We start from the raw sequence: 12,911 nt of genomic DNA on the forward strand, positions 1-12,911 counted from the left end.
TATTGGATAGCCTTGATTTAAGGCTATGGTCCAGCATAAACAGTTACATATCCCCAATTGAAAAAATCACTTCACAATTTTTTTTTAGTTTTTGGTAGTAATGAAACCAGCTGGTCTATTATTTACAGCTGCATGCATACTCACAGTGACATGGTCGTAGTCCTGTCCCAACTCCTGGCTGCTGGCGACGAGCTCGCGCTCGGTGATCCACTGCTCCAGGTCGTCGACCTCGCGCGACAGCTGGAACAGCCGCAGCGCCTCGTCCAGCTTGGCGCGTCGCTCGCCGGCCAAGTCCTTCAGACCGGCGTAAAGCTTGTCCACTTGGGATTGCTTCACGGAGATTTGTTCGCTGAAACAATCGTGTATTACTCGAAACGTTTCTGGTTATGATAAAATTTGAGAGGCTACTCTGAAATTTAAAGTTCGTGTCGTGTACCCCCTGTTAGTGTGAGCGGGACGGCACGACACACACGAAGTTCAAAAATCTAACTGTGCAAACGAAATAATCTGCACCGATTTGTCATACACACGTATGATAATTTTGCGCTAAATCGTTGCCATGTGCAGCAGGGTCTCGAAAGATCAGCCAACCTCAAGGGATGCTCCTCGCCGGTGAGCTGAACTAACCTCAAGGGATGCTCCTCGCTGGTGAGCTGCCGCACAGTCTCTCCCAGCTGCCTGATAGTCTGCGCGTAGTCGTCGACGGCCTGCTCCAGTATTTCGTGCTTCTTCATGAGGTTCTGGGCGCTGATCTCGTCCTTGCCGCGGTCTTCCACCATCATGTACAGCTCCTGCTCGCTCATCCAGGCCTCCGCTTCGTTCGCGTCGAAGAGGTACTGCTGCGCCTTCTCCCATTGGGCGAGGTTGTTCTTGCGTTGTTCGATGGCATCTAAAAAGTATAAACATCCATTATACTGTAGATAATCGCCATAAATTCAAGCCCTAGTATCTTACTTGATGAAAATTGACACCAATTAACTTAGCCTCAAACTAAGGAAAGCTTACACTATAGGCACTAAGCAACGGATAAACATACTTATCTAGAACTGAAACAATTGCTTTGCTCACCCGCGATCTTATCTAGACTTATCTAGATAAATACATACTTAAATTCCATATCGAATAAACGACTCGAGAACAAACATTCGTATTCGTAACCCGGGATCTCATTTCGTCGTCAGGTTCTCTAACCAAAGTACCATAACAAACATATTACCTTTAAGTTCTCGCCATCTCGCAGTGAGTTCCTCAATGAGCGCTTTGAATTCGGGCGAGGCCTCGTGCTCTTCGTCGATGAGCTTCTGCCCGTTAGCGATGACGGTCAGAATACGCGGCTCGTGATTGTCTGTCTCTGTCTTGAGCGACTGATTCTTCTTCTGCAACATCTGAACGTTGAACAGCGAGTTGCCATAGTCCGTGCTAGTCGCGAGTGGCATTTTCTCGTGCACCCAAAGGTTCTCATCTTCAACGTCGCGACGGAATTGGAACGCCTCCTTCTTCTTAGCCAGCTGGCGCTGACGATCCAATAACGGAGCTTTCAGCTGTTCGAATCTATGCTCCACCAACTTCTTCTTCTCCTTGATCTCGTCCATTTTATCAGGTACGGTCTTCTGTAGGTATTCAGCTTGCGTCTCGAGTTCGGTGACCTGCTTGGCTTTAACTGCCATCTGAGTCTCGATCATCTGTTGCTTCTGCATGAGAATATTCACAGATGCCAGATCAGTGCCGGTGTCGGTGTTCTCGATTTGTTTCTCGAGCTCGTTCATCCATGAATCGATGTCGTCGCAAGTCTGGTGGATGAGGACCTCGCGATTGGCGTCGAAGAGTCGCTCTCCCTTGTCCTTGGTGGTGGTTTGCAAGTTTTCGAATTGGTCCTGCAGTTCGCTCATCTTAGGGGAGATGACTTCGGCGAATTCCGGTTTTTGTTTCATGAGATCCTCGGCCGCGTTCTGTACGGCGAAGAGGCGTTCCTTGTTGGCGGCGATTTCAGCCTCGAACGCTTGATGGCGGGTCCATTTGGAGTGAATGGTTTTGGCGGAGCGGTAGGTGTCGTCTTGGGCTGTGACGTTCTTTTCTTGGACCCATTCGCCGAGCTCGTCGCAGTCCTGAAGGAACTGGTGTAGTTGGAGTTGGTCCTGGAGTTTTTCCATCTGTTGCACGGCCTTTTCGCGGTTGGCGGCGCGGCGCTGCTCGATGTTGTCGGCCTTGCGTTGGATCTTGTCGGCGTCGAAGTGTTTCTCCTCGACAAGGCGGTTTGCGAACTGGACGACAGAATTGATCTTGTCGTCGTTGGCCTCCATCGTGGTGAGGAAGGCTTCGTGCTCCTTGATCATGTTCTCGGCTTGCTCCAAGTTGGTCGGCGGCTCGGTCTTGGCCAGTCTGCAATGAAGTTTCAGTTAGTTTCTTACACATTGTTTCATTAGTTACCTGTACATTTACAGTCGCCATTAAAAAAAAACGTGTAAATGCGTGTTTGCATATTTATGATGGTGAATATACCGTCGTGAATATGGATTGTTAAACCACTCGCCAGTATTCATAATTTAGCCAAGTAAGACAAACGTAGTGGACAGCGCTCTCCGGCCAGGTGGAGTGACGATCTGCGAAAGGCTGCTGGTAGACAATTCAATGGCGCTCATTACGGGGAGGCCTAAGTCCAGTTGTGGACTGCTGTCATTAATAAACCAGAATACTACACGACCAAATTACGACCACTAGCAAGTGGCTCAACAATCCCTGCTCGCAATTGCACCTACATGTTGAGATTTTTGTGACACAGTATCAGATGCCTTATTGTCTAACGCACGAGTTCGTAATAACAATCGTTTTCACCACTTCTTTCTTTCACACGGTATACACGGGTAGAAAGTAACGATGAATGCGTTTGCGAGCGCCAAAGCGTTAGGCAGTATGGCCACATTGAACAGTCATCACGACTGCTAAAATTCCGAGATCCCTCGTTTATAAATTGATGCTTCTCCGCCTCAGCTAATGCTGCGCCCTCACCTCAGCTCCTGGTGCGTCAGCAGCACCTCAGCCTGTCTCGCGTCGCGCTGCAGCAGCTGCAGCTCGAGGCTCTGCGCCAACAGCTGCTGTCTGTTCTCCCACATCTGCTGGAGCTCGGCCCAGCCCTCGCGGAGAGCCTTCAGCCGCTCCCGGAGGAACATGTACTGCGGATCGTCCTGAGTCGACGGCTCCTACAAACAAAACAATCAATCGATTTCCTACTTAACACTACTTGCAAAAATTTGAAGGTGCAGAAGGTCGAAGTCTATCCTTCGACTAAGTGATGATGATGGAGAAACAGACTATTAAATTGAACAAAAAATAAAAATATCGCAAATTTCAACTGTTTGAGTTGAGATACGCACCGAAAACAAAAACAACAAACGATCTGAAGCATTATTTTTACGCGACTTTTCAACTTGAGCAAGTATCGGGAATAATTGCCACGGATCGTTATCACTACTCACGGCATAAGAGTTAACTTGTTCTGTCCCGTGTTAGTAGCATAACTACGCGAGCTTCAGTTAAAACTAAGTCGTTTCAAACTGACACGAATCTTAACAACTCAATGGATGGAACTTCGATAAGCAAGCACAGGTGCACTTAAACACACTAATTAAGGTTAATTGCATGACCGCGAAGATTTAAGTACGTTCTAAACCGATTACTAAGTTTTTTAACTCATTGACCAGTTTTATTCCCTCGGGATGTAATGTGTAACTTACGGCGGTGATCTTCTCTCCGTACTCCATCATCTTGGCATACTCGTCCCTGTAGTTGTCGATCTCTTCCTTGATGGTCTGGTGCTGCGACAGAAGTTTTTCCGCCTCCGCCAGGCTCGACGGCGTGTCTGTAAACAATAGCACATTGGTAAACGAGGGCGCAAAGGAAGTTATATGTAACTTAACGTAGTTCGGCAAAGTATATTTTAAACACAACATTTCAAAGATAAAAAGTTTAAGTTTGGGCGTAGATTCACATAATCCCGATTTAATCTAAACTGAATAAGTCACCTACAACCATCTCACGGTAAGGGTTGCTTTAGAATATTGGTTAAACCTAGGAGTAATTAACCCGAAAGTGGCAAAACTGCTTTGTGTGGGGTAACGAATAAAAGTCCAAAAAGTACACAGAAAAGTACAAAATTATATAAAAATATAGTTCCTTACAGCTCAAGACAGCAAAGTAAGTGGCAGTACACTGTACCTTCGGAAGCGACGTCGGTCTGGGTCTTTGTGAGCCACGCCTGGAAGTGGTCGACGGAGCGCAGGAAACGATGCAAATCGCCCGCTTCCTCCAACTTCGAGTCGCGCTCTTTCAACTGTTGGGGAACATAATACGATTTAAATAAATATATACCAGAGGAGACGGGGCAAAAAGCGAACAAGCAGCTTCAAATAGAATGTCATGATCCAACGGATATACTTGTCTAACGATTGGCTATCGACTACGCTCAAGAAACGAACAAAATATATAAGATCCTGTGTGAGTAAAAGATTAATAGTTGATCGCTGGTTGTTCACACTGTCGGCGAGAACTCGCTCTTACATCTTGTCGTAGCGACAAGAGCGCTGAGCTATAGATACTCGCTCAGCGATGTCAGCTATCGCACGAGCGAGTCGAGTGGAACGAGTAATCGCCCGTACTCACACTAGCGCTACACTCGCTTCTCCCTGCTCGGTTACTCGCTCTACTCGCTTCTCGCTCATCGTCGGCGGTGGGACAAGTGCTAACAGATTTGTTGGCGTTAAAGTAGCCCCTTTGAAGAAGTCTATGCCTCAGTTCTAACATAGGGCATCTAGCCTGGGTTGGTCTCCTACTGCTAGGCACAGGTTTCCCCTGATGTCCTCTGTTCCTCCAAAGCAGTCTGAGGCCAGTAGTCTAGAAATACATTCAGGTCGTCCCGCCATCTCCGTCTGGCCTACCTCGCCATCGCCATCAGTCCTGTGGCACCATCTGTGGCATTTTTAGCCCGCGCGATCGAGGCGGTCGTATTTATTCATTTATATATAGAACATGGCCTTGTAGACTTGCAGCATTGTCCAAGGCGTTCGTTATAAGGTGTCATGATCTCACCATAGCAGTCAACTGTTCCCAGTTGTCAGTGATGTGCACCACTCGCTCTCTTATGAGCGCAGCCTCCTCAGGATGCTCTTCCTCGATCGCGTTGGCCTCTCCCTCCAGCGAGGAGATGCGGGCCTGTATGGCCGCCAAGTCCCGCTCCATGCCTGACAGGCGGCGCTGCAGCGTCATCACACCTGAAACAAACGATGATTAAGGCTATATTCAGATAAAAAAATTGTCACGCGTTTTCAATCGGTGCGTCGATACATCGCAGTAATGTATTTTTTAATTACAACGCGCCTCAGAGAGCGTTAAAGCGGCGTTAAGGGAAAATCTTCAGGCGATTGTGCGTTCAGCTTTATATAATCTCTACCAAAACAAACTGACGAGCACGCATAATATACAGTCGACGAAACTATCACATTTCAGGTCCCCTTTGTGCTACTAATGTCATGTTGACATTCCATACATCAGCCAAAGAAATCATAGCGAAATTGATTGTGAAAAGCTTCCACCGTGGTGCGTAGTTCAGTTTCTTCGAATTTATTTAAGCGCTTTTCAGTCAGCCTTACCCATCAAGTCAGCGTAGGGCAAGGTCGCAGCGAGAGATTAAAAGTCGGTACAGTGGTTAACACATAAGCAAAGATTTTTTATTCGCTTTTTACTACAATCGCCATATAATTTGATCGTGGGGGTTACATCTCAGTGTGATATACTTCAAACTCGTGGTTTGAAATTTGTCATTAATAAACCCTACCCTAGTACCCTAGATAATGCAAACATGTCTTATTAATACAATAATTCATAGACAAGTCGGCAGCATTCGGAAGCAATCGCGTGTTCTGTATTTTCCCAATGGAAACGAATTGTTCACTACATTTATAGAGCGAATATACGCAGTAATTCATAAACTCTAATATAACTCACCGTTGAGATCCATCTCAAGATTGTCGGTTTGTTGGAGGATGCGTTTCTTATCCTCGATCCAGGAGACGGTCTCGCGACACTCGATGTGGAACGTCTGCACGCCCTGCGCTGACTTGAGTTCGTCCTTCTTCGCCTCGGCCTGGGAAAATAACATCAATGCTAGAATATAACCAAGTGGAGAAATGGTATCAAATATCAATGGCGGCGCAGTAGTTGACGCCCTTCGTCTATATTTTTTGTTTGATTTACAAACTAACAGATTAAGACCAAATTTTGTTTTGAAAAAAGATTTTTGCAATGTTTCATTCTTCTAATTTAAGAGTTACCACTATTGTCAGTGCAGTCAATGATGCCTCTATTTTTCCCTGTCCAGCACTGCCGTATAAACAAAGAGCTGATGGACACGCGGACGTCACGTTACTAAGTCAAATTGCTAAGATGCCTGACATTCCACCTCTGTCTTGGTTCTTAGACACTTAGCAATGTAGGGTTCAACGGTGTTACCTTGTCCCGCAGCTGTCCCCAGGCGGCGTTAAGACGCGCCTGGCGCTCCTGGATGCGCGGGGCTTGCGGGTGCTCCACGTGCACCAGCTGCCGCGCGAGCTGGTTCACGACGGCCACGCGGGAAGCGTTCGCGTTCATCTCCTTGTCAAAACCGTCGTATCTGGAATGGAACAAAAGTTGAAACACACTAGAACGTGCCGGCAACTAAAGTTTAAATGACATCATGAACTGTGTCTATCAGAGACAATATAAATCGCAGCTGTATCGCTCTCTTGGGAATATAAGATCAAGCTAACCTGTGCTTCATAATCTCAACGTCATCGATATCCTTAGGCGGCAGCATGGTGTCGAGCATGCGGTCCTTCTCCGCTATCCACTGGTCGGCGGCATCAGCCTCGGCCAGCAGCTTGAAGAGCGAGAGAGCGTCTAGCAGCCGCTGTTTGCGGAGACGCGCCAGCTCGGCCAGCTCGCCGTGACGCGCGTCGATGGCCGCCAAACGTTCGAGGACTTCTGTGCTGCTCGCGTCTTCGGGGCTAAGCTCGCTTGCCTGAAAGAGTGCGAAGTTTAGAGTATGTGTGAACTAATGGAAGAGACAAATAACAGGTTTTCTTGGGGACAGTGTATTCAAAAAGGATCATTTTTATATTTCCTTTCTTTTTACAGAGTATTTACGTGACTGTTAAGATCAATTTGACCAGAGTCGTTATTTCCTGGTAGCATAATTTCAATTCTCTTTTTGCCCAAATGCTTTTTTCCCCACTATAGATTTTTCGTCGCTTTTTTTTTCAATTTTTATAATTACAGAAACACCTCTATGTCTTCCTGTTTCGGGCCGAGACAAACTTATCCTAAACTAAACCTACCTGTGCTGAATTCTAAAACATAGACAGACACGTTTCCGACAAGAAATATGAAATTTGCTTTTAATCAAAAAAAGTCAGTAGATATATGTTTCAATTTAATAAGAGGAAATTAACATGTGGTAATAGGTATAATAAAACTAAATAATTTTAGATCGTAGTAGGCCCGCTTAGTAAATATGCAAAATGACTTCTAAATGAGCTTAACGACCTATTCCGCAATTCAAAATGCGTAGCAAACTCTGTAATACGGCCAAAATTATAAACCAGCGTCTACATAGTGTCGGATTTGCCGTGGCTTAAGAATATAGTTCCTACATGGAACTAACTATTTACCGCTAGTTGTAATCTCAGTCTTGAAAAAAATGCATATAGACTTGATATTTATTCTAGATCTTTTCATACAGCTGAAATCATTTCATTTTCAGAAAGCAATGAAGATAAACACGAGTACCTACACCTTGCCTTAACTGGCTATATCTTCACCATTTTTTGTTTATAATTTTAAAACTGTTTGTGGTATTTTGAATTTTTGTTTTACCCTTTTCCAGGCATAGTGCATAACCACTATATAGCAACCATATAAATTACACAAATATTTGACCTTTACTAAATATACAATATGGTACAAAATCATTTGAATTTGGCAAAAATATTATTCATTTTTAAATTAATCCCTCATAGGTAAACAACATAAAACTATGATTTATTTTGTGGGCACATCTAAATTCACGGGGCCTGGAAAAGGGTTAATTGACAAAAGAGAATATACATGTCCATAATTTTCTAATAATCTAACTAACCAACTAATTAGGTTTTTTTTTAGGAAGCTAACCTATTATTTTACATACAACTCCTCTACACACCACACATCATACTTCTCCTTCTCTTAGTTTTGCTCTCTTACCTGTTGCTTAAGCTGCTGTATGACGTTGGCGTAGTTTTTGAGTTCGTCGGTGACGTCCTTGTGCTTCTTCAGTAGACTCTGCACCTGCGCTTCATCCACGCCCGTGTCTTCGGACGAGACCAGCCTAAACAACAAGACTTTCTTATAACAAGGAATAACGCGAATAACGAATAAGTATTCCTAAGGATTTCACGCCTATAACGGTCACGAAGAACGGCAAAGAAGTAAAAACGAGCCAACTCCTTTCTCAAAGGACCGGCAACGCATCCGTAACTCAACTTATGTTATGGGTGTCCATGGACGGCGGCCATATTATGCACCCGCCCGTTTTCCCCATATCATATAAAAACCGGCCAAGTGCGAGTCGGACTCGAAATAATCGATCAAGAAACACCATAACCACTCTAAGGTTCAATGTCACTTGTACGATTGAAAACATCAAAAACTTTTATCAGAAAATCAGCCAATATGATAATCAGCCTTATTTTTTTTTTGATATAGGAAGTTTTCAAGCTAATGTTATCGGAAGTTCATATGATTAATCAGTATAAAGTATCTATTTTGAATAGATACAATCCTACACACGGTCGGGTGCCACGATAAAACTTAATTAGCACAAAATTCAAGGGTGAGCCCGTTAAAGATTTTATCATGCACATATTTTAAAAACTCGTAATGAGATAACGTAATAATATCATTCGACAGAGTCTAATAATTCTAAGCCTGGCTACTTGCAACAAATGAGTATATGATACGGTTCGTTGCTCGAACCGAGCCTTGGCGAAAAATATTTGATCTCCAACTTTACGTATATAAATGCCGGCGGACAATAGCCTGATATCATTCAAATCATCACATTTGAAGAGACAACAAGATGTTCGCTAAGGTAAGAACCACCAAATTTCATTTCATTTAAAACATTTAATGTAAACAGGAGGGCGAGTCCTCATGTACCCCATGGCTGACAACCTTTATAATTTTGCTTCTCAAACAAAAAAAATCACCTATGAGTCGATGGCTTGAAGAAAACATTGACGGACGGTTTGACCAGGGAAACATCCCTCGTGCCATAACGGCACCATTTCATTTCTCAAATTAGCTCCATTTTACTACCGTAAAACCTCCGTAGTGTCATAATCATAATCATAATCATAAATTTATTTGCGAGAATGTAGAATGTATGGAGAATGTATGTATGTGTCATAAATTTGTTTGTGTCATCATTATGCCTAAGTATGCTAATAGTATACATTGCAAACATTTCTTTAACAAAGTGTATCAGTAATGTCTCTTTCTCCTGAGTTACGGGATAGAATAACAATACTAAAAAGTTGATTGACCCATCCCCAAAGAACCCATCTTACAACCATATTTTTTTTTTAGATCGCCTTCATTGCCGCTTGCCTGTTTGGCTTCGCTCGCGCCGGAGGGCTCAACTCTGGCCTCGCCCTGGCTGGTCACGGCGCCGGTCTCGGTAACGGCGGCTACGGCGGTTACGGTGGCTACGGTGCCGGTTTAGGCTACGGTGCCGGTCTGGGCTACGGGGCTGGTTTAGGCTACAGCGCTGGTCTCGGTTACAACGGCGGTCTCGGCTACGGAGGCGGTCTCGGCTACGGTGGTTACGGAGGACATGGACAGGCCACTTCATACGTACACAGAGTGGACCATCACGCTCCTTCCTATGGCGCTGGTTACGGCGGCTACGGTCACGGTGCCTACGGTGGTGCCTACGGTGGCGCTTACGGAAACGGTGCTTATGGCGGTTACGCTGGCTGGTAATTAATTATCGATAACCTGATGAAATGAACCGTGTTCCTATAAACAATATGTACTGAAATTTAATAAACGTATTTTTTCTACTCTGTTGTTTCGCTTTTATTGTAACGACTTGTTACTTTACCTTCGTTGCGAATAGTTAGCTGATTGGGTCGATCAACTTTTTCTTGTTTGTTATTCTGTCCCGTTGTCCAAGGGACAACAGTGACAGTTACTTAAAAAAACTGTTATGATATATGCTACTAATTTGGTACGATAAAAATGTACGCTCTATGAATTATAACCACAGAAAACATGGAGAAACTCATGGTTTTTAAGAGTTGTCCAGGGGACGTAACCATGGCAACGCGGTACAAGGAAAAGTTGATCGACCCAATTTAATACGCTCACAGATGACAGTTAATTTATTACGACGCAAAAACAAAAAATGTGTATAATAAAACTATAAAAAAATTGTAATTGGATGTAAGTAGGCTAGCGAGTCTATTAAATTATCATAATTATAAAAACGAAAAAAAAAAACTGAAAGAATGGTACGTAGTAAACAAACTTTCAAGGCAAGCATTCTCGAGTTTAGTTTTTAATTACTGTTCTTCAATTGCGAAGCTCATTTTTATTTACATATCAAACAGAAAAATGGTGTTTTTTTTAAATAAGTTCGTATTCCATTGTCTAACATAAAAGTCCTATATTGTCTTCAAAAATCGTGGACCTTATGGTTAAAGAACAGAATAAGACTTCATTTCAAATATTGAAAATACATGATCATACTTTTCATCTATGATAACAACGGGCTATTTTATTTTTTATCCTACCAAGGTTTTCTTTTTACTCTTAACCAAACCTTATGGTCAAAAAAGACATGCCTCTTATATTGCACACAGAGCTAATAATCAGGCACAGAAACGTCACGCGTCAGTTCTGCGGGTGACACTTTTTACCGGCTCGGATATTACCGATATGGAATTACACACGAAAAATCGGGTCAGAGTTTCCATTATCCGGGCCAGTAAAGAGTTCTGCGATGTACGTACCGCAGCGTATCCAGCATCCAGTTATCGATGTCGTCGGCGTCGGCGAACAACTGGTGGTAGCGCACGGCGGCGTCGAGGCGGTTCTTGCGGAGGGACGCCACGTCCAGGAGGTGGTTCCATTGGGACAGGATGTCGCGGAGACGCTCCTGTGGTCAAATCAGACAATTGTTATTATTCTATGAAAGACAGTAAGGAGTCTGGAGGAGATTTTCTTAGGCGGGTTTCGTAATTTTTCAGCAGGTCAGAGATTATACAAAATGTTTTCAAAATTTATCTAAAACATTTAGTTGAAGTTGAAACGCACTGAAAACGGTTGTAAATACACAAATATTACAACCCGTACCGCCTTCGCGCCGCGCCGCACCGCTCCGCCACCGCTGTCAGTGCGTTTCAAAGTCGGGTTCTTCACATCTTTCACGCAGTAGACTTTAAACATTGATATCAATAAATGCCTAACATACGCTATAAATCATAGGCGCGCTAAGCTCAGTTGAGTCACTTGTCGATTTTAGAAGAATGAATAAAAATACGTTTCATCATCATCATCATATAAGCAGTCGGACATACACTGTCGGATAGGCTTCCCCCATACACCTCTAGTTGCTTCGGTTGGAAGAGGCCTGTATCCACCTTTTAACCAGCTCATCCTTCCATCTCGTTGGTGGAAAATCTACGCTGGTCTTGCCGATCCGCAGATAATGATGCGCGTGTTTAGGGAGCGCCAAAGTTCGCATACTCTTCGCTAGTACCGTAATTTTCGTCCGAATCATCGTTTGTCATATTTTTTTCCCACTGAAACCTTAAATCTTTCTGAAAATTTTAAAAGGTCGTTCTATAGAAAACTATAGGTTAGGTTAGGTTTGTTTTATAATATAACAATTCTGAACAATCATTGGATTCAGAGAAAAGAGTTATGACAAACGATCATTCTGATAAACATTACATTCGGACTTTCAATAAGTATGCGAATCGATATGGACCCGTGTGTTTATTAATAAGTTCAGATTATCCAGTGGAACAGTTTGCTCTTGACGTTTCCAACGTCAGTGTCGGAGCAAGTTTAGATGTATTTTAGCGACGATCGCTCATGTGAACTATTTTTAAGCTAACCTGTATCCTGTCGGCGCCGAAGTGTCCCTGCGAGACTAGTTCGTCGCCCACGCCGGCCACGCTCATGAGTTGCGGCTCGTGTGCCGCCACGTCCGCTTCTAGCGCCTTGTGCTTCGATATCAGCAGGTACACTGCAACGAAAAACAATGTTATCTATGTATATTTAGAATAAGTTGTCTATGAACTGAAACAATTACTGAAGTAACGCCTGATTACGACTGTATGACATTTACACACAGCCACTACTACTGGGACCAACATCATCATCATTATTATCAGCCTATAGCAGTCCATTCCTGGACCTAGGCTTTCCCCAATGAGCGTGATTGCGCCCAGTCCTCGGCTTGACACATCCAGCTTCTACCAGCAGCCTTTCGCAGATCGTCACTCCCCCGGCCGGAGGGCGTTCCTACACTATGTTTGCCGAGACGCGATCTCCACTCAAAAACTATAAAGAAGTATTTTTTCACAGGGCTCCTTTACAGGTTTTATTTCATAGTTTATCAAAACTCGATACCTAAAGGGGTTATAAAGCCGGAGAGCTAGATAAGAAATTTATAGAGCAACGAAATCCCTCTAGTTAAGAGTGCCAAAGTATCATTGTTAATTGATCCGATAGAAGAAAGGGGCGAGATGTTGGCGCAGTAGTTTTTAAGATGGGAGATGTCAATCTTTATAAATTCGTACACGGATGGAGCCGCGGCACAGTCTAGTCTGCCTGTC

At 43.8% G+C, this 12,911-nt stretch overlaps 2 protein-coding genes across 8 annotated transcripts in view; one reads left to right on the plus strand and one right to left on the minus strand.

Moving 5' to 3' along the window:
- beta-Spec (spectrin beta chain) overlaps positions 1-12,911 on the minus strand; it is a 60,715-nt gene that overhangs the window by 16,901 nt on the left and 30,903 nt on the right. For all 7 annotated transcript variants that reach the window (XM_074090240.1, XM_074090237.1, XM_074090238.1 and 4 more), the window contains exons 14-26: positions 12,189-12,319; positions 11,079-11,224; positions 8,269-8,392; positions 6,798-7,048; positions 6,502-6,661; positions 5,998-6,136; positions 5,083-5,264; positions 4,213-4,327; positions 3,732-3,856; positions 3,007-3,197; positions 1,217-2,379; positions 628-889; positions 145-349 (exon numbers count right to left, since the gene is read on the minus strand). In XM_074090240.1, the coding sequence (XP_073946341.1) occupies positions 145-349; positions 628-889; positions 1,217-2,379; positions 3,007-3,197; positions 3,732-3,856; positions 4,213-4,327; positions 5,083-5,264; positions 5,998-6,136; positions 6,502-6,661; positions 6,798-7,048; positions 8,269-8,392; positions 11,079-11,224; positions 12,189-12,319 (3,194 nt within the window). The remainder of the gene's footprint in view (positions 1-144; positions 350-627; positions 890-1,216; positions 2,380-3,006; positions 3,198-3,731; positions 3,857-4,212; positions 4,328-5,082; positions 5,265-5,997; positions 6,137-6,501; positions 6,662-6,797; positions 7,049-8,268; positions 8,393-11,078; positions 11,225-12,188; positions 12,320-12,911) is intronic.
- LOC141429431 (uncharacterized) lies at positions 9,091-10,127 on the plus strand. The gene is made up of 2 exons (XM_074089736.1): positions 9,091-9,154; positions 9,652-10,127. Exons 1-2 carry the CDS (start codon positions 9,143-9,145, stop codon positions 10,045-10,047), a joined length of 408 nt encoding a protein of 135 aa, XP_073945837.1. The 5' UTR covers positions 9,091-9,142; the 3' UTR covers positions 10,048-10,127.

Source organism: Choristoneura fumiferana, chromosome 7, assembly GCF_025370935.1.
Source record: "Choristoneura fumiferana chromosome 7, NRCan_CFum_1, whole genome shotgun sequence".
NCBI classification, from domain to species: Eukaryota; Metazoa; Arthropoda; class Insecta; order Lepidoptera; family Tortricidae; genus Choristoneura; species Choristoneura fumiferana.